This window comes from Bolinopsis microptera, chromosome 4 (assembly GCF_026151205.1).
Source record: "Bolinopsis microptera isolate Bmic1 chromosome 4, MBARI_Bmic_1.0, whole genome shotgun sequence".
Classification (NCBI taxonomy): Eukaryota; Metazoa; Ctenophora; class Tentaculata; order Lobata; family Bolinopsidae; genus Bolinopsis; species Bolinopsis microptera.
This window is the reverse complement of record NC_087075.1, coordinates 1026766-1048364: the sequence shown is the minus strand read 5'-3', so window position 1 is coordinate 1048364 and position 21599 is coordinate 1026766. Positions and strand designations below refer to the sequence as shown.

The window sequence follows — 21599 nt, the reverse complement described above, 5'->3', positions numbered from 1 at the left end:
CTTATAACAGCATGACGTCACTGTACGGTTTACATTCCTTATATCAGGTGATAAGAGAGCACAATATCACAGTACTGACAGTATTTATAAAGGAGCACAATATCACAGTACTGACATGACACTGTTACTGATGGTACGGAGTGATAGGCTCTGATAAGGCAACTAATTACTTACTTAATTGTCAGGTTAAATTAGCTGAACTCTTCAATTTTACTATTTTATTGAGAACTTTGTGGAATGACTGGTAAAAGGAGCTGAATAACACCAATCACGCCACCCTTTATTATGTAGATATTAATTTAATTTATAGTTATAACTATGAGTTAAACGCAGGAGTGAAACAAGAAATGTGAGTAACAAAAAATCATTTAATCTCCAATGGTTAAGACTAAATTATTTAACACGACTATGATATTTATTATTATTATTTATAAAGGAGCAGATTATTCAGAAAGAAGCATTGCAATTGGAATTACACTTTTTAGAAAATCGTCTCTTTTGAGCTGAAACCAATCCCGAGTTAGTAACGAGTCTTTATAATATCATAATCTGCGAGACCAGGGACACGTGACAGAGATCACGTGATCACGTGATAAGATACACAAGTGTCTAAATCAAGGGCACCACTTTGGCAAACTCATTTCAATATACTTGAACTCAAAATTAGTTTACTAATCAACTAGTTAACTAGAATCAATGCATAACCAATATTTTCCGAAATCGATAATTAGAATTTACTGAAATGTTCCTAAAAAGGTATTTAACATTATAGCAAAGGTTTTTGGACCGTTTCCCAAAACGTGCAGGGTATGGGAAGTGTTAACAATGTTTTAAAGTTCTAAACGGGTACACTAATTAAATTATCCATAAGACGTTTTTAAATTAAACATATCCACATTTCTTAGTTACCATAGTAACTTAGTTAGTAGTTACCATAGCAACTTAGTTACCATATAATATGTCATCAGAAGAATCATTAAAGGTCTCTTTCCAACTACTCGAGCAGGGTATTTATTGTTACCTTTCTTAAAAACTCCATATTGATATGATGATGAATGTAGCTAATGTATTTCAAGGCTTATTAAGTTACTATAGCTCAATAAAGAGAGAGAAATGTATAAGAATCAGGGGTCTGTACACACTACACATGGGGGGGGGGGGGGGGGGGGCCGGGGGGTGTAGATAGAGGTTTATCGCACTGAGGAGTGAGGAGGTGTAAGGAGTGGTCAGTATTGGTAGGTAATATGGTGGGTATAAGGGACGCTGTGTAGGTAATTTGCAATGTCGGGTATGTGAGGGGGGGGCCGGGGGGGGGGGGAAATGTGAGACCCCTGATATAAGAACAAGTATTGTAACCCTTGCGTTGTATGTACAATATATAACAAAACCAATGCTATATACCGATCACTATTCATATAAACTGCACAATAGTCTTTTCTCGATTTCTATCAAAATTATTAGAAAAAATCGGTGAAAATTTCAAATTCACTAACTTTTTGCAACATAGTAAGTACTTCGGCGATTGCTGGATATTTTTCATTAACGCAAATTTTCAATTGCAATAATGTATTATATGTTGTGAAATGCATATTTAATAACACAGACCGTACATTTCAGAGCAATTCTATGGCGCATCCATTAATCAAGCACAAACGTATTAATTTACTTTTTCAAAAGTGAAAACTCAAAAATTTAAAAATACCTAAAATGTCGTTACGTTTGAAACATTATATTATTTATACGATGGTTATACACTCAGTTTCTCTCAATTCATTCATACCCTCTATCAAAATACTAAGGACAAAACTATATATCATATACGAATATATCACACGAATATTAATCAATAAATTGATTAACTTGTACTTATTAGTAAGTACTTGTATTATGAATTAAATCTAACAATATAAATATTGCGTTGACGCGACGCGAAGCTCATTGGAGCACACTAAGGCGTTACCATGGCAACGAAAAGAGAGACCCCGTGTTGCGTTACCATAACAACGTTGTATAAACTATAAAGTTATAAAAATTGTGAGTTCATGAGCTATAAAGTAGACATGCAGTAATTTGGATGATGACGTGACGTCATGACACGTGTGATGTCACGTGACGTCATGACACGTGTGATGACATTACAGTGCGCCAAGCAGCAAGTCCTCGACCGTACGCGTGCAGTCATTGCAGTCTACAACAGTTCACAGATCTTCTTCTTGCGTTTCTTTGTTTGCAGAGCGGCCCTGGTCGCAGATTCGAACACCTGGCAATTTAAATGGGCTCAAGTTTATACTGAACTATGTTGGGAAAGTTGCTAATTGTGAATTAGTTAATTAATGTAATGTTCAACTATCCAGATAGGTTTTAACTTTAGACAGATATCTTACCTCCCTGACGCATTCCTTAGTCTTAGCAGAGCATTCTAGATATTCATAAGCATTGATCGTACCTGGAAAATGTTGATATCACTTAAAGAAATTGGGGGCGAAAAAGTAAAGTGCAACATACATTTATAATTGGATATGATTTCGGTTACAAAATTAGCAAATGCTTAAAAAAGTGGGAGGTGCAATTTTTAAAGATTGAGTTATTGATAATAAAATTAAATAGAAATTAATAAAATTCATTTAGAATTTAATAGAATTAAGTTAATGAATAGTAAGAATTAAATACAATAAAGTACTTACTGGCCATCTGTCGACCCTCCTCTGCTTTTACTGGTTCTAATTTCAGTTTTGCTAGTTCCCTCTTGATAGCCTCATCGTTCCTCAGATCTTTCTTGTTTCCTACCAGAATTATAGGAACGCTCGGGCAGAAGTGTTTCACCTGAATGATGACGTGACGTCATGACACGTGTGAATGTTTATTGTTTTAATGTCAAAAAGTAGAAATCCATATTTATACTGTCACGTGGTATTAGAGCCATTTCAATAGGTCATATCAATATCATGTACCAGCTTCAATTTGCGACCCTAGCTTATACGAAACGGACACACACAACTGCACCTTGCTACTCTAGTAAAGGTATAACAGCTGCATGTTTAGTTTTGTAACCTGTTGACTGTTGTGTTCACGCTGACTTTGTGACGTCATGACACGTGGTGTGACGTCATGACACGTGTTGTGTTCACGCTGACTTACCTCAGGAGTCCACTTCTCAGGGATGTTTTCTAGCGAATCAGGGCTGTCTATAGCGAAGCACATGAGGATGACATCTGTGTCAGGATACGATAGAGGTCTCAGTCTGTCGTAATCTTCCTACCGGTCATTTGTGTTAGGTCCTGACTTTAATTGAAATACTCTACCGGCCCCCGGTAAATCTTCTTCTTGATGGATTTGAGGAAGTGAAATCAAGTATTTGAAATTACAAGCATGCACAATTTGTACATACTGTACAATGATTAGTGAGCAGAAAATAGTAATTAATTAATTAATTAATTAATTAATTAGTTAATACCTGGCCTGCTGTATCCCAGAGCGCCAGTTCCACGCACTTTCCATCAACTTCAATATCAGCTACATAGTTCTCGAACACGGTGGGTACATACACCTGCGGGCATTATTTGATCACCAAGGGATATCTAGGTCATAACATTATATTGGGTTTCACAAATATTACTAGAAAGCAGAGGAGGAAATCGCATTGATCCAATGGATTCTTAGCTACTCACTAGTCCCTAGACTTAGTGAAACTGGGATTGGAACCCTGAACCTTCTGCACAGAAGGCGGATGCTCTAATCACTAGGCCACATACCCCTGTACTATTAATTGTGGTCCACGAGCAAGATATAATTAAATAACAATAAAAGAAGAATATTATTATAGTACTACTACTACTATAATATTATTTTACTATAGCTGTCTATATTAAATTGAAACAGTACATACCTCGGGAAAGTTATCTTTAGAAAAGACTATAAGTAGACATGTTTTACCACATGCACCGTCACCCACGATAACTAACTTCTTTCGTATAGCAGCCATTTTAACAACACTAAAGGTCAATGTATAGTTTAGGCTAATATACATTATATTGTGTAAAACTGTGGTATCAATATTAAATACCGCAAAAGAGGCAGAATGTAGTGTAATGCTATAAATATGTAAATAATTTGACTCATATTTAAGCAAAGAAACAAATATTTAAGCATAACATAAAAATGTGATCTATAAATAATGAAATGAAAGCAAATTATATCTTCGAAGCTTGAGCTTTAAGCACTTTAGCGACAATCTTCTGCTCTTCTATGAGGAATGCTCTGATAATTCTTGATCTTACACACTTCCCACATTTGGTGCCCCCATACACCCTGCTCACTGTTTTCACCCTCCTGGACAGTGATGCCAACTTTTTAGGTCGAACAGCTGTTATCCCGTGAAGGGCAGATTTACAGTCGCCACATTTGCTCACATTGGTCTTCTTCTTAGAGTAGTGGTACACTAGCTTTCCACCAGGCGTTTTACAAAAGTGAGTTTTGTTACTTTTTGTGTTATAGGATAAGCGTCTTCTATAAGTTACTCTGTTAAGAACCATGATGAAGCTGATCGGGCTGATAAGAGGGAATTAGGCATAATGAATAAAAAATCAATCATACATCTAAAAGTTCTGAATTAAGTAGTTTTATAAAGATTGCCCTGTGCAGGGCATTCTTTAGAAATGTTTCCTACTTTTAAGATCCTTTAACAAGTATACCAAGATATCACAAAATTAATGTGAGAGTCAAGAGTGTAATCTATGGCCCTGTCTTGAAATATTATCTAATATAGTCCCATTATCCTTGATTTCATTGAATATTTAAAAATTAGGCATTTTACCATATTATCCCAATGTATGAGTAAATAAGATAACTTTGAGTGTCTACTCTATTTTTATCTTCAAGCCACTGTCATAACCAGACAACTGGACAAATCTTGCCTGAACCCAAAAGTCTTCTAGATATTTATCACTGGAAATGTTCCCAGCTGATAGCAATGCACCTTTCCTTCTTATTACCTGCTATATGACAAAAGTGTGTAGGATCACACCACTGAATTGCAACAGTTTCCAGACAAAATACTCAATTTGTAATAATATAATTGTATGGTCTTGGATCAAAAGTTAAATGGCACCTATGTACTATGTAGGCTAGGCCCTGAGACAGCAAGTTTGGGGCTCTTTTGCAGCTCTTGGTAAAGTTACTTAAGAAATCATTGAGATATCTGAAAAATCGATAGTCTATTGATCAATAAATCTGGATATCGGTAGGGAGGTTTACCATATTTTTCTGACAGTGATGAATGAATCAGCTTCCAGTATTGACCAATCAACAACCCATCAGTATCTACATCTATAAATCTATAACAAGCAGTTTGTGTGTACAATAGTACCCCCAGGTGTTCATGATTTCCGATGCTACTACAGGAGGCAACACAAAGCTAAATTTGATGTAATGGTGCAAAATGATGATGTGATCGACACTATCAATAATTACAGGAAATTGTCAGCTTGTGAGTGGAGTGATCTGCTAATAAGATTCACACCTCTACTGCATGCGGTCAGTTAAGCAAGAAATGAGATGTTCACCAGCACTTCATGGTGGAGGGCTGTAAAATGTGTGTCCGAAAATTGAGACACTTAATGCAATGAGCGTAGCCGAAAAGGCGGTTTTACCAATCTGAATAGGGAGGAATGGCACCTGAGGCCAAGCGTTTCATAAGGAAACTTGCTGTGTTGATAGCTACCAAGACCAAGGAGGACTAAGCCACGTGATGTGTAACATCAGTACAGTACACGCCTGTTCATGGATATAATGAGGAGTGTGCTAGTAGCAGTTAGAGGTGTACGTGGGAAGGCAAAGAAGGCATGGACCGCCCCTATATCCAATGTCTCCTTTAACCTGATACCTGAGGAGAAGAGCTACGAGGGCCAGGGATATAAGATGTTTATTGCTCAGGATTTACGATTGTGTTCTGCCAATTGCATCACTTGATTTAATTTATTGCAAATATACTGTTAGACATTTCATTTTATTAAGGGGTATCCTAGGAAGTTTCTTGAACTTTTAACAGGTACCCCTCCATCAATTAAGTTTCCTGTCATTCGGCTGAGTCGACAGAGGAGATCGCATGAATCCAATGGATCCTTACTTACTAGCTACTTCCTACTTTCTAGACTAGGTGACACTGTGACTCGAACCCTGGACCTTCTGCAGAAGGCAGATGCTCAGCTCTAACCACTAGGCCACCTAGCCCTTGATAAACCACATCGCAATTGAAACAAGAAATTTAATTTTAGCACATATTTACAGAATCAACAATTTTATAACAATGAAAATATAATGCTCATTTAGTGTATGACTTTCTGTCCTTAACTGTTAATTGGGTTGTAAACGGACAGGCAACGAACGGGACAAGGAATGTGTGGGCCTGGAAGCTTTAGCACACACCGAAACGTTAGTCCAGATGATTTTTTGGAAACAAGGCTCATACTTCATACTTGGACCAGATAATAATTGTTCGGAGAACTAAAGTGTTGTTACTAGGGATTGCAGTCTTGTTGTGACAGAAACTCCACACTATATTATGCCTAAATCTACGTTGTGTAAATCAAGAAAATAAAATGCCACTTGAAGGTGAATATTATCTATTGGTGGACTGGCGAAAAATTATGGGCTTTGCATTTTAAATGGTTATAATATCAAACACATAAACCTCATTAATATAATCCACTGCCACATTGCTGAGTACTTATCGCTTCCACTAAATTGCTAACTCATATTTTTTAATTGCACCCCCATAACGTTAAGTAAAAATGCTTTCCTGAGAAGTTTTGGGCAGAAAACTGTTTCAGCCAGGTAACAGGTTGATAAAATGCTACTTAGGGTTAGAATTAGGGTAAAGCATGAAGGTTTATTTATACTAAAAGACCGTTTCGCCCGGCTGGAAAATCAAAAACAACCAAAGTGATGAATTTTAGGCTAGCAAAATAATATTGAATATTATATATTAAGTAAAGAGCCAATATTAGTCTGCCATAATTTCTTTCATAACTCTTGCAATTATGTGATGACTTAATTGACGATGTCAATTCATCGCAGCTCAGCGCGGCACAGTTGACAGTTAGTAGTGCATCTCGTCGATCTAGCGAGAAGCCTCATTGACTGCGCGGCGCGGCACAGTAACGCATCGCGCTACAATGTAATTGACGGATGTTACTCGTCTAAATGTCTTCGAAGTAGCGCGCGCCGCTTTCTTCTCGAAATGCCATCTGGCCCGATGGCACGAGCTACGAAGTAGCGCACGCCGGGCCAGATCATTAACAATGGTCAACAATGTAATGATTGTCATACGTTCTATGACCCGCCGCGCACGAGTGCGCGGCTCCCCTGTATCGTAAAAACTCTATAGTGAAGCGATTGACATACGTTGCATGCCACTTTTCGCCGACAGTGGGGGTCACCACGTAATACAATGTAATGACTAGTGTGATTTCGTATATACTTTGGGAGTCCTGGAATGCAGCTAGCAGGAGTTGCATTCTGTGGGCACGGCGAGAAGGCCTCCATCTTTATCGTAAGAGGCCAGAAACCGTTGACCAGAACAGAGAGAGAGAGAGAGAGAGAGAGACTAGTGTGACCCATGTAATGCCTACGGCCGTATAAACCAGTCTCAAGTCACGCCCCCCCGCTGAAAAAGCCCCTCCCCTTTTGGCGACCCTGCTTAAAATTGAACAAATTAAATGATTTTAGAGGATATTCCGGTGAAATCTTTTAAAAAGTGTGTTTGCTAGTACCGTAGTTAATTTTTCCAAATTTTACCACATTCAAACGACGATTTGGCGCCCCTTAAGATGCTTGTTGCAATAAATTGTATCACGTTGCGTTTCACTTTATCGTCCTGACGATACAGGGGGAGCCGCGCACTTCATGCGCGGCGGGTCATACAACGTATGACAAGCAATAAAAAGAAAGTATAATTTAATTGAAAGTGTTTCATCCATATGGCGGACTGGTTTATTTAATTAAATACAAAAACTGTTTAACTGTAGTTTTAAAAATTTCTTCCCTTTTCAGCTTTATTTCATTTATTGTGCATAATAATTAAATACAACCCTCCTACAGAATTTGAACATGTTTGTGGCTAATTCATTGAACAACGTTTGACTTAATATGTATTTAGCATTAAACAATTTAGTAAGTTATCTTTTCATGTACACTGTACACTGTAGTTAGTAAATGTAAACCAAACTTTTTCGGTCAGCCGCGCGCTGAACCAGTGTTGCAAAGTACAAATTTTGTATTTTTGTACATTTTGAGTTCACATAGCCATGTGTATACGCGTACTGCGCTTGTTTCACGGTCGCGCGCTACTGCAAGCGAGAGGGCTCTGGTTAGAGCAAATTTTTGAGTGTAAATTAATATATTAATTTATTATTTGTACACATATCACAAATTATTTTATTATAATAAAACCACTTCTATGAAATGGTTATTTTGTATTTTGACTTTAAATATTTGAACTAAATATGAATCGATTGTGGGTATATACAATAAATGATAAAATAAAATTTTGTTTTTTATTTAAAATATTTTAATTGTAAAAAACACATTGGTATTGCTTACTTTCACAATCCCATAGCTTACTCACAAAACAAAAACGTATAAGCATGTACACAGACCGCGGTCAAAATCTAATTGCGCCCATATTACAGCGCTCGATTGATACATTCAATTAAATCAAGTCATGTAATTGGCAGAGCACAATACACAGGTAACGAAAATTTTCCACTGCTACCAATATATTTAAATTTGTCTTACTATAATACACATTTATATATAATAATATCGTTTTTCGTGTCCATTGTTAATGGACTAGCCCCACGCGCTACTTTGTAGCATAGTAGGAGCTGTTACGGGGATTTTCGGCTCGATACACCAGGGTCATCAGACATGTCTTAAAAGACGTATTTTTGGCCCCTGAATCGATTGGTGATAGTGGGAAGTGTTGAAAATGGGGTTAACCTGGTTTTATTTGAAAAAAACCGATTTTTGGCCCTAAAAATGGTCATTTTTTGAGGTTTTTCAGGATTATCGATAGGTTAATTTCAAGGAAAAGCTTAGATATTTCGATTTCTGATACATTTGAATATGCCGCATTAGCTAATATTAAGTTCACAAGCGCACATAAGAGTTAACCTGGTCAAAATTTAAAAAAACCTTCCAAAAAAAATTTTTTTTGCGCGCAAATTTTTTTTGGCTCTTTATACATCCACAATGAAATATTTTTGCCCAATAAGTGTTTAAATACTGTCCAATAATACTATTTGATAGTTTTTCAGCGTAAAAAAAAGTTTTGAAAGCGGAAGAAAAAATTATATTTTTCGTGGTGCTGAGCACTTTCAAATTTTTTGAATAAAATCGAGCGCTACCGTAAAATTTTAGTAACCCTTCCCTGAAACTCATTTAATTTTTTGTACCGGTAGTGTTCTGTCCTTTTCTTAAGTTCATGCCTTCTCTGGCTTAATTTCATATAATATTGTTTAAAACAGCACAGTAAAGTGTTTTATAATAGTAGAGTGCCATTTCTAATACTTCAATGTTATATTGTTGAGATACCTTTACTTGGCTGATTACCTTTTGTTAATACAATTTCACCAATTTAGTATTGCATTGCTTATATGACTATTTGGATTTATAATTTATCGATTGTGTGTATGAATTAACTTTTGGTTCACAATCAACAATAAAATGTCTACTGTATGGTACCCTTACAAGATTAATTATAGATCTTTTGACAGGAATGCCTGACTTAAACCCCCTCATCCATCACTCATTCCGTGTTACCTGTTGGATGTGGAGAAACCCTACCACAAACTGAAATATTATAAAGGTACCCTTCAGTACATAAATAGAGCACTGTAAATAATATAGATTAGTTACTGCTATCTTCTCAATGCAATTTTGAATACATGTCAGGAACACCTGACTTAAACCCCCTCATCCATCACTCATTCAGTGTTGCCTGTTGGATATGGAGGAAATCTACACCACAAAGTGGAATATTGTAAAGGCACTCTTCAGTACACATAAAATAGAGCACTGTTAATAATATAGATTAGTTGCTGCTATCTTCTTAACATGATTTTGAATTTATAAATAGTAGTAGAGTAAATGTCAGGAATGCCTGACTTAAACCCCCTCATCCATCACTAATTTGGAACAAATGTATAGATGCTGCATTGAATTCATGAAGATATCATTCGTTTTGAGCAATCATTCCCTTAGCTCCCCCATTCTTTGATTGTTTCAAAGAAGTGGTTATCTTGCTTTGCTCTTATGAGTGGGTCAATCATTTATTTTTAATTGTAGTTGACGAAATGAGAGTCTCCACTCAGTGTGTTAAAACATAATTCTTTGTCGACGTTTCGGCTACATGCCTTTGTCATAAACAGGACGTACTGAAAACTTACATAGCTGCAAAGATACAATGTTAAAATAATCTATTAATACTACGAAATATAACAACAAAAAATAACATCTTGAAACCCAACAACGATCACAAATTTTTCCAAAAGAAACATAAAATATAACGGCTAAAAGAATCCACAACGCAACAAGCCGTGAACAATTCCTCATAGTACTACAAACATTTTACCAAGATAGCTCCTTCATAAAACTGATTAATCAAAAATTATCTAGGTTAATAAGTTCAATATTACATTAACTTCCAAGTATATTTTATCCAATCACCTTCATTTACGGACTCAGACAATTGAGTATTTATTTCTGGGTTTTCACGTTTTATTAGAACGTTTTATTAGACAATCTACGGCCATGGGGAAGCACTACCTAGAGGAGCATGCAGACATTTCAATGCCAAACATACCGTTTCGGTTTATAGTTCGAAAAAGATGTAAAGACTATGTGGACCGTCAATTGTGGCAGTCGGTTCTAATAAAACGTGAAAACCCAGAAATAAATACTCAATTGTCTGAGTCCGTAAATGAAGGTGATTGGATAAAATATACTTGGAAGTTAATGTAATATTGAACTTATTAACCTAGATAATTTTTGATTAATCAGTTTTATGAAGGAGCTATCTTGGTAAAATGTTTGTAGTACTATGAGGAATTGTTCACGGCTTGTTGCGTTGTGGATTCTTTTAGCCGTTATATTTTATGTTTCTTTTGGAAAAATTTGTGATCGTTGTTGGGTTTCAAGATGTTATTTTTTGTTGTTATATTTCGTAGTATTAATAGATTATTTTAACATTGTATCTTTGCAGCTATGTAAGTTTTCAGTACGTCCTGTTTATGACAAAGGCATGTAGCCGAAACGTCGACAAAGAATTATGTTTTAACACACTGAGTGGAGACTCTCATTTCGTCAACTACAATTAAAAATAAAAAAAAAAGTTTCAAAGAAGTAGTCAAACTACAATATGTATTGTTTAGTTACATCTATTGCTTGTTATTTAAGCCATTTCATCTCTAGTAGATTCAAATAATTTCTGCAATTCTGAATTATGTTGCTGAACAAACTTGACAATCACCATTAGAAAGAAGGTGACATGTTTATGGACCCAGAACTAGCTAAGACAGCTAAGACTCTGTGTACATGCAAATCACTTCAAGAATCTTCTTGATGAAAGAAGCTTGCAGATTAAGACGAATTTAGATCGGCATTATTTTGATAACAATGAAAACTCAAATGGTTTGATTTTTAGCTAAATTACCATAATTATTATAATTAATTAAATACAGGCTGACAATGTATCATTTCACAAAATGTATCTGAATTATGTAATTTTAACTGAATCTTAAGCTGTTCAAAAAGCTTTGTTAGATGATGTTATCGATGCTGTATAAGTTGAAACCTTTTGATGATGAGAGGTACATGAACAAACATACACTAAACAATACTACATTCCAGCTTGAAACGAAATGAGTGGAGTTGAACGACGCCCTGTTTATCGAAACTACATCAATCAACTTTTCAACTATGCAGGTTATTAATGGAATGAAATGAAATACTACTACTTTGTCGGAACTAAGTCTGATCTACGCCAGATAACCCCCTCCATATATCCCTGTCCCGCATCAGAGTTCACAGTTCCTCTTTTGAGTTTGTCCCAATTTCCTTCAGTAACACAGACAAGTAGCTTTGTCTTGGTCGGCCTTGCTGTGCTCTACCAATCTACCATGCATAGGTTTCCATAAGACTAAATCACTGGCAAGTAGCTCAGGATGTCTGATGCAGTGTCCCGCCATTTTTAGTCTCCTGCTTCGTAACTTGTTTGACAGCCTTGGTAGACTACCATACAAAGTTATATTGCTGACCTTGTCCTTCCATGAGATACCCAGCACCATACGTAGCATCTTTGTGTATGTCCCGTCCAATACAAATGAAATAAATTATTTTTATCACGCTTATATCAACAATCAAAATTAAGAACTTATGGACGTATATCACTCATTATTATGTATCACTCTCTAACATCTTGTCCTCACTACAAATATTACCACTTCTGATATAATTATGTTTTTTTGTGTCTTCTTTGGCTCAGGCATGGCTCCAGCTCAAAATCTTTGGGTGGGTGCAGCTTGGCGCACGGTGGGGGGGGGGGGGGGGGGGGGGGGATGAAGCCCCCTGGAAAATTTTGGAATTTTACTCTCCTAAACATATTTTAATATCTCCAAAACAGTCTCAATTGATTACAGAAGTCAATTGACGCTTAGTTTATACAAAATTTGACAATTTTTGTGTGAACATTTTCAAATCGTTTGGGTGGGTGCAACACCCTTTGGGTGGGTGCGCACCCACCCGAACCTACACGGTGGAGCCATGCCTGCTTTGGCTATCTGTTTCATTTCCAAGACCAACCGCTGATGGATAACTCGATCTTCAGGTGATCGATCTGGAAAGATGAAAACAGTCTTATGATCTTCACACAGTCTCAGCTTTTTGGCATTTACTAATATCTGATGAACGGTAAGTTAGAATTATCTAGCGAAACTTTGACTGGTCTAGTCTTGTTGGCTGATTTTCTCCCAACCCAGATAGCTTCAAAACGTGGTTTTTCTTCAATCTGCTGAAAAATCACGGTAACTTTATTGCACAGTTCCTCTTCATCAGTCTCCTTCAAACCAAAGATGAGCACATTCCTACTGCGATCCTCTTCCGATACACCATTCTGTACAACCTTTTTTAAATTCTCTTCTGCAAGCACAGGTGCATTTTTAGTCACAGCTTGACTGTATGACTTCATCTCAGCTTGGACAGTGTCTTGAACGGCGGTCTTGACGGTGGAGTGCATGGATTCCAACTGCTTCGATTTAGTTTCCAGAAGTTCAGCCTGCAGCTTGATAACAGTACTTTGCGATCGGATAAGATCGCTCTTCAACTCCTCCATATCTTTCTTGTTATCCAGAAACGTACTTACATGATTATCGGTAGTCTGATATGCAGAATACAAATTATAAATGTTTTACTGAAACTGACTTCACTGGCTTTTTGAACGTTTCAACTGAAAACTCAGATTTATTGTCACAGTTCGTAGCAACCGTTATAGACCTCATACTCTTCAGTAATGTAGCTAGGTAGAATAAACTGACAATCTTTGAAGAGTATCCATTTCCTCCATCGATTACCTGTACTTGTATAAAGTAAAAACACAGTACCAGCAAAATGGCAGTTGTAATGTAGCGATAAAATAGAGATATGAGCTAGATTATCAACACGTAAAAAAAACTGTAAAACTGTATCATAATATTATTATGCTTTTAACATCATCTGTTGTGATATACATGACAAAGGGTTGGAAATGTACAGTAACCTTACTATATTGCAATTACACAATATTATGTGAACGACCCCTAACCCCTTATCTAAGGCTCTATAAGTATTGAATAATGATAACTGCAGGATTTCAAAATGTACAAGGCATCATATCAAAGATTGCATATGCCCGAAAGAAGGACAAATCCAATTTGGCTCTCTGGATGTATGGAAAGCTCTCAACCTTCCAGAAAAGGACTGTTCAAAGGAACACTTAAATCCCTCCGACAGGTAATTATTATAAATAATAATTTAGTCTACACTTCATTATGTCAAATCACCTACCATAATGAAGAACTAAAATTGTTGTATAACCAAGTTTAATGTGACTCAATTTTGGTGGAACTTTAGAATTTGGACGTTATATCTATCATGTTCATCTTAAATCTCATATTATATACTCAATATTCAATTAAACAGACAAAGATAACCTCTCTAGGCCCTCTGGTGGTGACGTATAAGTGCTTTCTCAGTACTTTCTCTCGCTTTTGGACAAATCTCTCGCTTTTGTATCAGTGGTCGACCGGGGGCAGGATTCTGACCGGGGCCGGGGAGCCCCAATATAGCCGGGGCAGGGGCTGAACACTGAGAATTGGCCGGGGCCAGTGTTTACCCCCGGAGAATTGCCAATTTTTGGCTGGGGGTTGTGATTTTGGCCAGGGGGCACCGGGCGACCACTGCTTTTTATGTCACGATTTTAAAACTTTATTCATAAGTTTATGAAACATCAAAACTTTGCATGCTCTGCATTATGTAAAGTCAGTCATGCACTAGAGCACAGTTCACATATAATAACCTAATCCAGCCTAGGGGAGGGGGTTTGAAATCGCTTGTGCTAGAGTGATTTATACTCAATAGCTATGTGAAAAGTGGCTCAAGGAGGGGAGACCGACGTAAACAATTTTGAATTGGTAGAAGTTAAGTTTAGGCTTTAATGAAAAACTTCACCGGACCGTTCCAAGCTGCCTACAAAGCTGGCAGGAGCTGTGCCGACCTAGTTTGGGCACAGAGCATGCTCATATCTGTAGTAATGAAGAAGGAGTTTGAATGGAACAAAGTGAGTATTGACATGTCAGCTGCCTTCAATACCATCCGCAGAGGTACAACAATCAGACTACTAGAAGCTGCAGGATGCTCCAGAGACGACACAAAGACAAAGTTTACCAGAGTGTATTTAGAAGAAGTTGGCGCATGTGACGAGTGGGATAATGAACTAAGAGGAAAAGAGGAGTGAGAAACGAGACGCTTCTTGGTACTAAGCTTGGATCAGAGCAGGATGTTACTAATAGAATGAATAAAGCTAACACCGCCTTCTGGTCATTTGACAAGCTGTGGTGCCAGGGATCAGAGAGGAGTCAGATAACTGAGAAGAGAAAGATCAAACTCTACGACTCACTAGTAGTATCAGTGCTCCTGTACAACTGCTGCTGCTGGGCCGTACCTCAGCATGTTCTAGAGTCTGTAGATGTTGTTCAGAGGAAGCACCTCAAGTGCATTCTACACATCTATTGGCCTAGCTCAATATCTAACAAGGCCCTCTACGCTCGTACCCAGACCAGGCCCCTTTCCGAGAGAGTGGAAAAGGCACGGTGGACAATGCTAGGTCATGTTCTACGCAGTGACAACGACACGCCTGCCTACCAGTCTCTGTTATTTGCTTCACTAGGATGTCAAACACTAAAGGGACGAGTGGGTAGACACAGGACTAATTTGTATGATATTATTGTGAAAAATGACCTATTTAAGAGACAAATTTATTTGAAAAATGAAGATGATTTTACCAACTTAGTGAACTTAGCAAGAGATAGAGTAGGATGGAGGAGTTTATTTACTTTGAGACATATTGAACGAATGAGTCTTCGTAAGCGTAAATAGGCCAGCACTTTGCTGAGCCTCTTTAGGTGCTCTTTTGTTTATAGATGTTATTATATATTTAAAGAATATCATTCTTTTACCACATACATAAGACTTTGCCGTAGGGTATACAAAAATGTGACCATTCATCAATTTTCAGAGTGCTGTATCTGTACCCGAATAGACATAAAGGATTTTAATGACACAGTTTTCTTCCGCTCTGAAAGTGAACGAATTACAAAACAGTCTAGAGAATTCCTCGCCCTGCTGCAGAAGATCAATCCTGGGTTGTGCTCACCAAAGCAAACCTCTTTTTGTGTGTATTCAGTGTCTTAACTATGTAAAAGACAACTATAACAGGGTGAGTGGTTTCCTCCTGTTTTACTAACATTTAAAAACATCAGGCGGTGACCGGGATTCCCGGTACCGGGATTGGCAATTTTGAGCTATCCCGGTCCCGGTCCCGGTCAAATGCTGATTTATTTATTTATGATCCCGGTCCCAGTCCCGGTCCCGGTTAATTCGGGATTCTTGGTCCCGGTCCCGGTCCTGGTCCCGGTCAATCACTCAAATTTGCCGGGATTTTGACCGGGATCTTTTACATAATTTCATTCACTGTGATTTTAAGTTTTTCCTTTCATTCATTGTGAATTTCATCTTTAAACATCCTCTGAGCCAAATACAACAATGTTTAAAATTGCTTAACAAGTTTGAGTAATAAATTATGATCATGAATTAACCAGTAATCGACCGAAATTCCCGGTACCGGGAATCCCGGTACCGGGATTGGCAATTTTGAGCTATCCCGGTCCCGGTCCTGGTCAAGTCACATTTTTCATCCCGGTCCCGGTCCCGGTAAATTGATAATCTCAATTTTGAGCTATCCCGGTCCCGGTCCCGGTCAAGTCACATTTTGTATCCCGGTCCCGGTCAGGCCTGAAATCATGTCCCGGTCACCTCCTGAAAAACATTATTATTCAAAGGTAAATAGACAGCGAGTAGTAATTTTTAATCCATTTCTATCGGATTTGCAAACTTTTAAAATGATATAACACTTGTACGATCTCAAACTTATGTGATATGATACTGTTGATATAAATGTGGGAAGTAATAAAGTATTTGCAGGTGTACAGTGCTGTTTCTGAAATTGACGAATCCTCTTGTGATGAAGATTGAAGAAGCTATTGCCATCCAAGTGGAAAAAGTCCCGCCTTTGTCACCCTCCTCGAATAGAACTAAGAAAATGTGGAGACTTTCTTCATTTAGTTCCAAATCAAGTGGACCAGATGTTGATTTGTTTGAAATGGACTGAGACTTGTGTTTCATATGCCAGGTTGAACAGGTTTGTGTGAAACTTTTGCTCGCAAATATAATTATTATACATATTATCTCGATTTAATTTTAAGAGTATGAGAGGTTATTCTTCTTTAACAATACGAATTTCCCTAGACGTTAGAAACGAAAAAGGATAGTCTGATTCAAGGAAAAGATAATAGTTTCTTCGTCGATTTCGCAACATACTATCTGTGGACTTCTACAGAAATCGTCAGGATCTGTGCAACATCGATGTTAATCCTGATTCGCACATGAACAAGTGCCCTGTTCTTAACCCTGAGAGTCTCGGAAAATATCTCTATAGCAAGCTAGGTAGATATCACAAAACATGTCGTTTGAGGTACAGCAACTCGAGGGTGAAACAATTGAAGGGTAAATTATCTGAAGCTGTAAGTTTAAAACCTATCTCTAAGGCAGGTTTTAAAATGGAAAGACACGTGTCCACGCACGCCAACACCAATGCTGCAATAATGAGTGCAGGTATTGATACGGACCTTTTAACTGGAGCAGGAGAATATTTTACCAGAACTGTACCTCGTGTCTGACCTGAAGCTTAAGTACAATGACTATGTGACGTCTAATTTATCTGAGAACGCTGCAAACTCCAGCAATGTTTAATCTGATCACATCAGTTTTCAGAAAGACAATGTCGGTAAGACGAGTTTGTTTCGACAGCAGGATCGTATCTAATCCTGCCGCAACAATAGATGCGGATAGAGATGATAACACTTTAACAAAGGCAGCACTCTTAAAGGAGATTAGAAAAGAAATCTTATAATGTAGAAACGAATTCTATCAGAAGATTTATCTTCAAAAACATGTTCGATTTACTGATCGGACTGTAGAAATATAGTGTTTATGTGGATTAATCTGTTAAAGCAGGGCTATTGTATCATTTTAACATTAACTTTGCATAGTGATGATACGTTTATTGTGTCTCTTGTGATTATCTATTTCTACAGTGTTACGGTACCACGAGGTTTCTGGCGCAGTGACGCGCTTTCGAGCAAATATCGTGCTAGATACGTCACGCGCCGCAACCGAATCAGATTTAAGTGCACTTTTTCCATTGTAAACACTATATACGACGCGCAACACGTTCTACGAGGTCGAAATTTTCGAGGTCTCTAACACCGGAATGTAGCAATATTTAGACGATCTGACACTTTCTAGGGCTTAAACAACCTAAGAGAAATTAGGGGAACAACTCAGAAAAAATTTTTAGTCGATATTCCGGTGTCTGTAGATGTCCGAAGTTTTGGCAGTAAAGTGCTCACAACACAGCTTCTGAATTCTCTAGTAGGTTCCCGATACCGTCAGAGTGTTCAGTACACTCCATTCTATCATATAAGAACCCTAAAAGAAGTCCCAGGGCTCGAGCAAAAAAGCGTGATATTTGCCCGTAACAGCCTCTACTAGCACTTGCATCGTGCTAATATTTTGATTAAACGGTGCGCGCTACTTTGAAGAAATTTAGACGAGAAACACCCGTCAACGTTTACAGTTTTTAACTTGTTCAACTTTTATCTTCATTCTGAAAAATTCATGTCAGAAAATATTTATTGTCGCAATTTTCTGCTTCACAATCAATATTCATTTTTCAATGTTAGAAATGAGGTTTCCAACCTGTATAACTGTGTACTGGGTGAGTGATAAATTGTGCATGTCACCATTCTGAATTACTCACGGAGGGACCGCGAAGTTTTATATATCTGCCTCCACTTCTATTCTACAATAGGAAGTCTGGTTCAAATACTCCATTCATTATTTTACTTACTTGATACTTGATAAGGTCTCCTCAATCATTCGAGTGGCCTGCACCAAGGAATTGCCGCTTATGTCGTATCATCTCTCTCCAGTGCTTTCGGTTTCCTGCCAACTCTCGGACCTTATCAAATACAATGTCTGGATCTCCTGTGAATGTTACTGCGTCTTCTAGGACACAGGTTCGCCAATTCTTTCTTGGCCGCCCACGTGATCTTCGGCCGTGAGCAGGTGTCCAGTCAAGTAGATACTTTGGTAGCCTGGTGTCCGGCATTCTAGAAACATGTCCAAACCAGCGAAGACGGTTGGCACTGATGTAGGTTATAACCGGGTTTATTCTTGCCCGCTCCAACACTTGAACATTGCTCGTCCGGTGGAACCACTTAATTCGAAGGATTCTCCTCAGACAGTTTTGATGAAAAACTTCGAAGCGATGTAGTTGCTTTGAAGTAGTGTTCCAGACTTCGCTTCCATAAAGTAATATTGTTAGAACCGCTGCAACATATATCCGTATTTTGGTGTTAGTTTGGATATTGCGATTCTTCCAAATATTACCGAGCTGATTGAATGCTCCTGAGGCTTTCTGGATCCGTGCAGACAAGTCCCGGTCAATAGTCCCATCACTTGATATAATCGACCCAAGGTAAGTGAAGTTGCTGACTTGCTGGATAGCCGTGTCTCCTACTGTAATGTCCACCGTTGATGCTTCAGTATACGGCCTCTGTGATGTATTCTTGCCGATGGCCATAACCTCTGTTTTCTTCGCATTGATTCTGAGGCCAGCCTGAGCCGCATACTTGCATAAAAGATCAGTCGTCTCCTGGAGACCGTCCTTGGTGTTGTCCATGATAGCCAAATCATCTGCATAGTCAGTATCCAGGACGACTATATCCTGACCAGAGCTGGTGGTAGCTCTCTGCAGCACTGCCCCGTGTGACAACACTTTGTTATCCTCAGCCCGCTGCGCAGGCAGGTTGATGCAAACATTAAAGATAGGTGGACCCTGAATATCCCCCTGCCCAGAACCAGATGTAACGTCAAACCACTCAGAGAGCTCGCCATTATGTCTGACAGCGCTGACGGTGCCGCAAAAGAATGCTTGCATTATGCGAATGTATTTACAAGGCAAGCCATAATGACTAAAAGCTTTCCAGATAAACTCCCGATTAAGTGAATCGAATGCAGCTTTAAAGTCAACAAAATTTATGTAAAGGGGGAGATTAAACTCAATGCTGTTGTGAATAATAGTACGGAGCGAATAAATCTGATCTATGCAAGCCCTGTTTTTCCTGAACCCGCACTGATTCTCTCGGAGCAGTTCTTCAAGCCCCGCATTCATCCGTCGCAACACTATTATCTGATAGAGTTTTGATGCCGTGGAGCGTAGGGTAATGCCCCTGTTGTTCGAGCAGTGTGATGTATCACCCTTTTTCGGGACAATAACAATGATACCCTTAACCCAATCCTCTGGCACATTCTCTGTCTCCCATACACGTGCAAACAGTTTCTCAAGCCTGTCTAAAAGACCAGGAGCCCCATACTTCAGCTGTTCGTTGGAAATTTCATCAATTCCAGGGCTCTTGTGATTCTTCAGACTCTTTAAAGCCTCAGAGATCTCTGTTTTGCTAGGGGGTATATCACTATCACTCAGATACGGAAAACATGGTGCGACCTCTAGACTTTTTTTTTAAACATGGAAAATATAGGATAGAGTTTTTCAAGGAGTTTTTCAAGGAGTTTTTCGAGGAGTTTTTCAAGGAGTTTTTCAATGATAGAGTTTTTGAAGGATAGAGTTTTCCTGAATGAAACCCAAAAATTGCAATTAGATCTTACGTCATATTAACGGGTGATACTCGTAAAATATTTGTTCGATATATATATTTGTTCCATATATATCAGGACTGTCGACGAGTCCAACTCGGCGTGCGTCCTGGTAGTGCGTGCGTCCTGGTAGGTATATTGTCCATTATCTACGTTCTGCTTTCATAGTTTGAACAATAGCGAGTTCTAAATATACAGCTTTAAACCAAATAAGTATGAATGAATGAAATACCTGACAATCTACACTCCTATAAAAATTAAAAAAGCATGAGTAACTCGTAGTGATGTATGATTTCTAGAAACTTTAAATTAAATTTGGCGCTCACAGGTCCTCATGATCATGTGATCGCCGCATAAGGTTCTGTTAATGCGTAGGGCACCTTCAAGCTTAAATTATTCACCTTACTGAGGCAGTCAACCAACGCGCGGCCTAATTTTTATGATATATGATATGTTTTGATTGTTATTGATAAATACCAAAATTTAAATTTGTTTTCCTAACAAAAAATTTGTTTTCCTAAACCTACAAACATCATAGAAAGGGGCAAGTTCCTGGCTTTCATCACTCCCGCTCAAATCTTTTCGATTCTGTCTCAACGAGCAAGAATTCAATGACGCCCTAGCCCTTAGGTACAACTTTGGAATAAAAGATGCTGCAAGAAAATGTGTATGTGGAAGTGACAACTCAATAAAACACTCATTAATATGCAAAAGGGGTGGATATGTATCTCTTTGCCACAATTCATTGAGAGATGTGTTCGCAGAGCTCTCAGAAACTGCTGGCTGTAAAGATGTTACCACTGAACCTCTCCTTATTCCTGTAGACGGTAGAGAACTCCCTGCAGGGGCCAACAAAGCAGATGGAACTATGTTATATGTTAGTGCTAGGAGTGTATGGAACCCATTGGAAAGGGCATTTTTAGATAAGAGTATTTCATGCTCAAGCTCCTTCCAACCTTCCAATAAGGCTCTTGGATCTCCAATGTTATTTGTAGGAGAAAGAGGGATAAAAA

At 38.1% G+C, this 21599-nt stretch overlaps 1 protein-coding gene and 2 long non-coding RNA genes across 5 annotated transcripts in view; 2 read left to right on the top strand and 1 right to left on the bottom strand.

Moving 5' to 3' along the window:
• Positions 1 to 350: 350 nt before the first annotated feature.
• The window catches only part of LOC134814179 (ras-like GTP-binding protein RHO), an 81852-nt gene continuing 60603 nt past the window's right edge, over positions 351 to 21599 (bottom strand). Inside the window, exons 1-7 of one of the 2 annotated variants that reach the window (XM_063822229.1) lie at positions 8425 to 8428; positions 3887 to 3994; positions 3455 to 3547; positions 3139 to 3255; positions 2685 to 2823; positions 2385 to 2446; positions 351 to 2260 (exon numbers count right to left, since the gene is read on the bottom strand). In XM_063822229.1, coding sequence (XP_063678299.1) covers positions 2189 to 2260; positions 2385 to 2446; positions 2685 to 2823; positions 3139 to 3255; positions 3455 to 3547; positions 3887 to 3982 — 579 coding nt within the window. In that variant the 5' untranslated portion in view covers positions 3983 to 3994; positions 8425 to 8428 and the 3' untranslated portion in view covers positions 351 to 2188. Of the gene's footprint in view, positions 2261 to 2384; positions 2447 to 2684; positions 2824 to 3138; positions 3256 to 3454; positions 3548 to 3886; positions 3995 to 8424; positions 8429 to 21599 lie in introns of those variants that run through there. The other variant, XM_063822228.1, reaches the window with a different exon arrangement.
• Positions 11907 to 14304, top strand: LOC134814453 (uncharacterized). 2 transcript variants are annotated; one of them, XR_010160167.1, is made up of 3 exons: positions 11907 to 11982; positions 13900 to 14043; positions 14252 to 14304. It is a non-coding gene; the product is annotated as an uncharacterized LOC134814453 (long non-coding RNA). The 2 variants fall into 2 exon arrangements; XR_010160166.1 differs by having other exon boundaries at positions 14233 to 14292.
• LOC134814370 (uncharacterized) lies at positions 15958 to 17396 on the top strand. Its single transcript, XR_010160143.1, has 3 exons — positions 15958 to 16027; positions 16792 to 17008; positions 17116 to 17396. It is a non-coding gene; the product is annotated as an uncharacterized LOC134814370 (long non-coding RNA).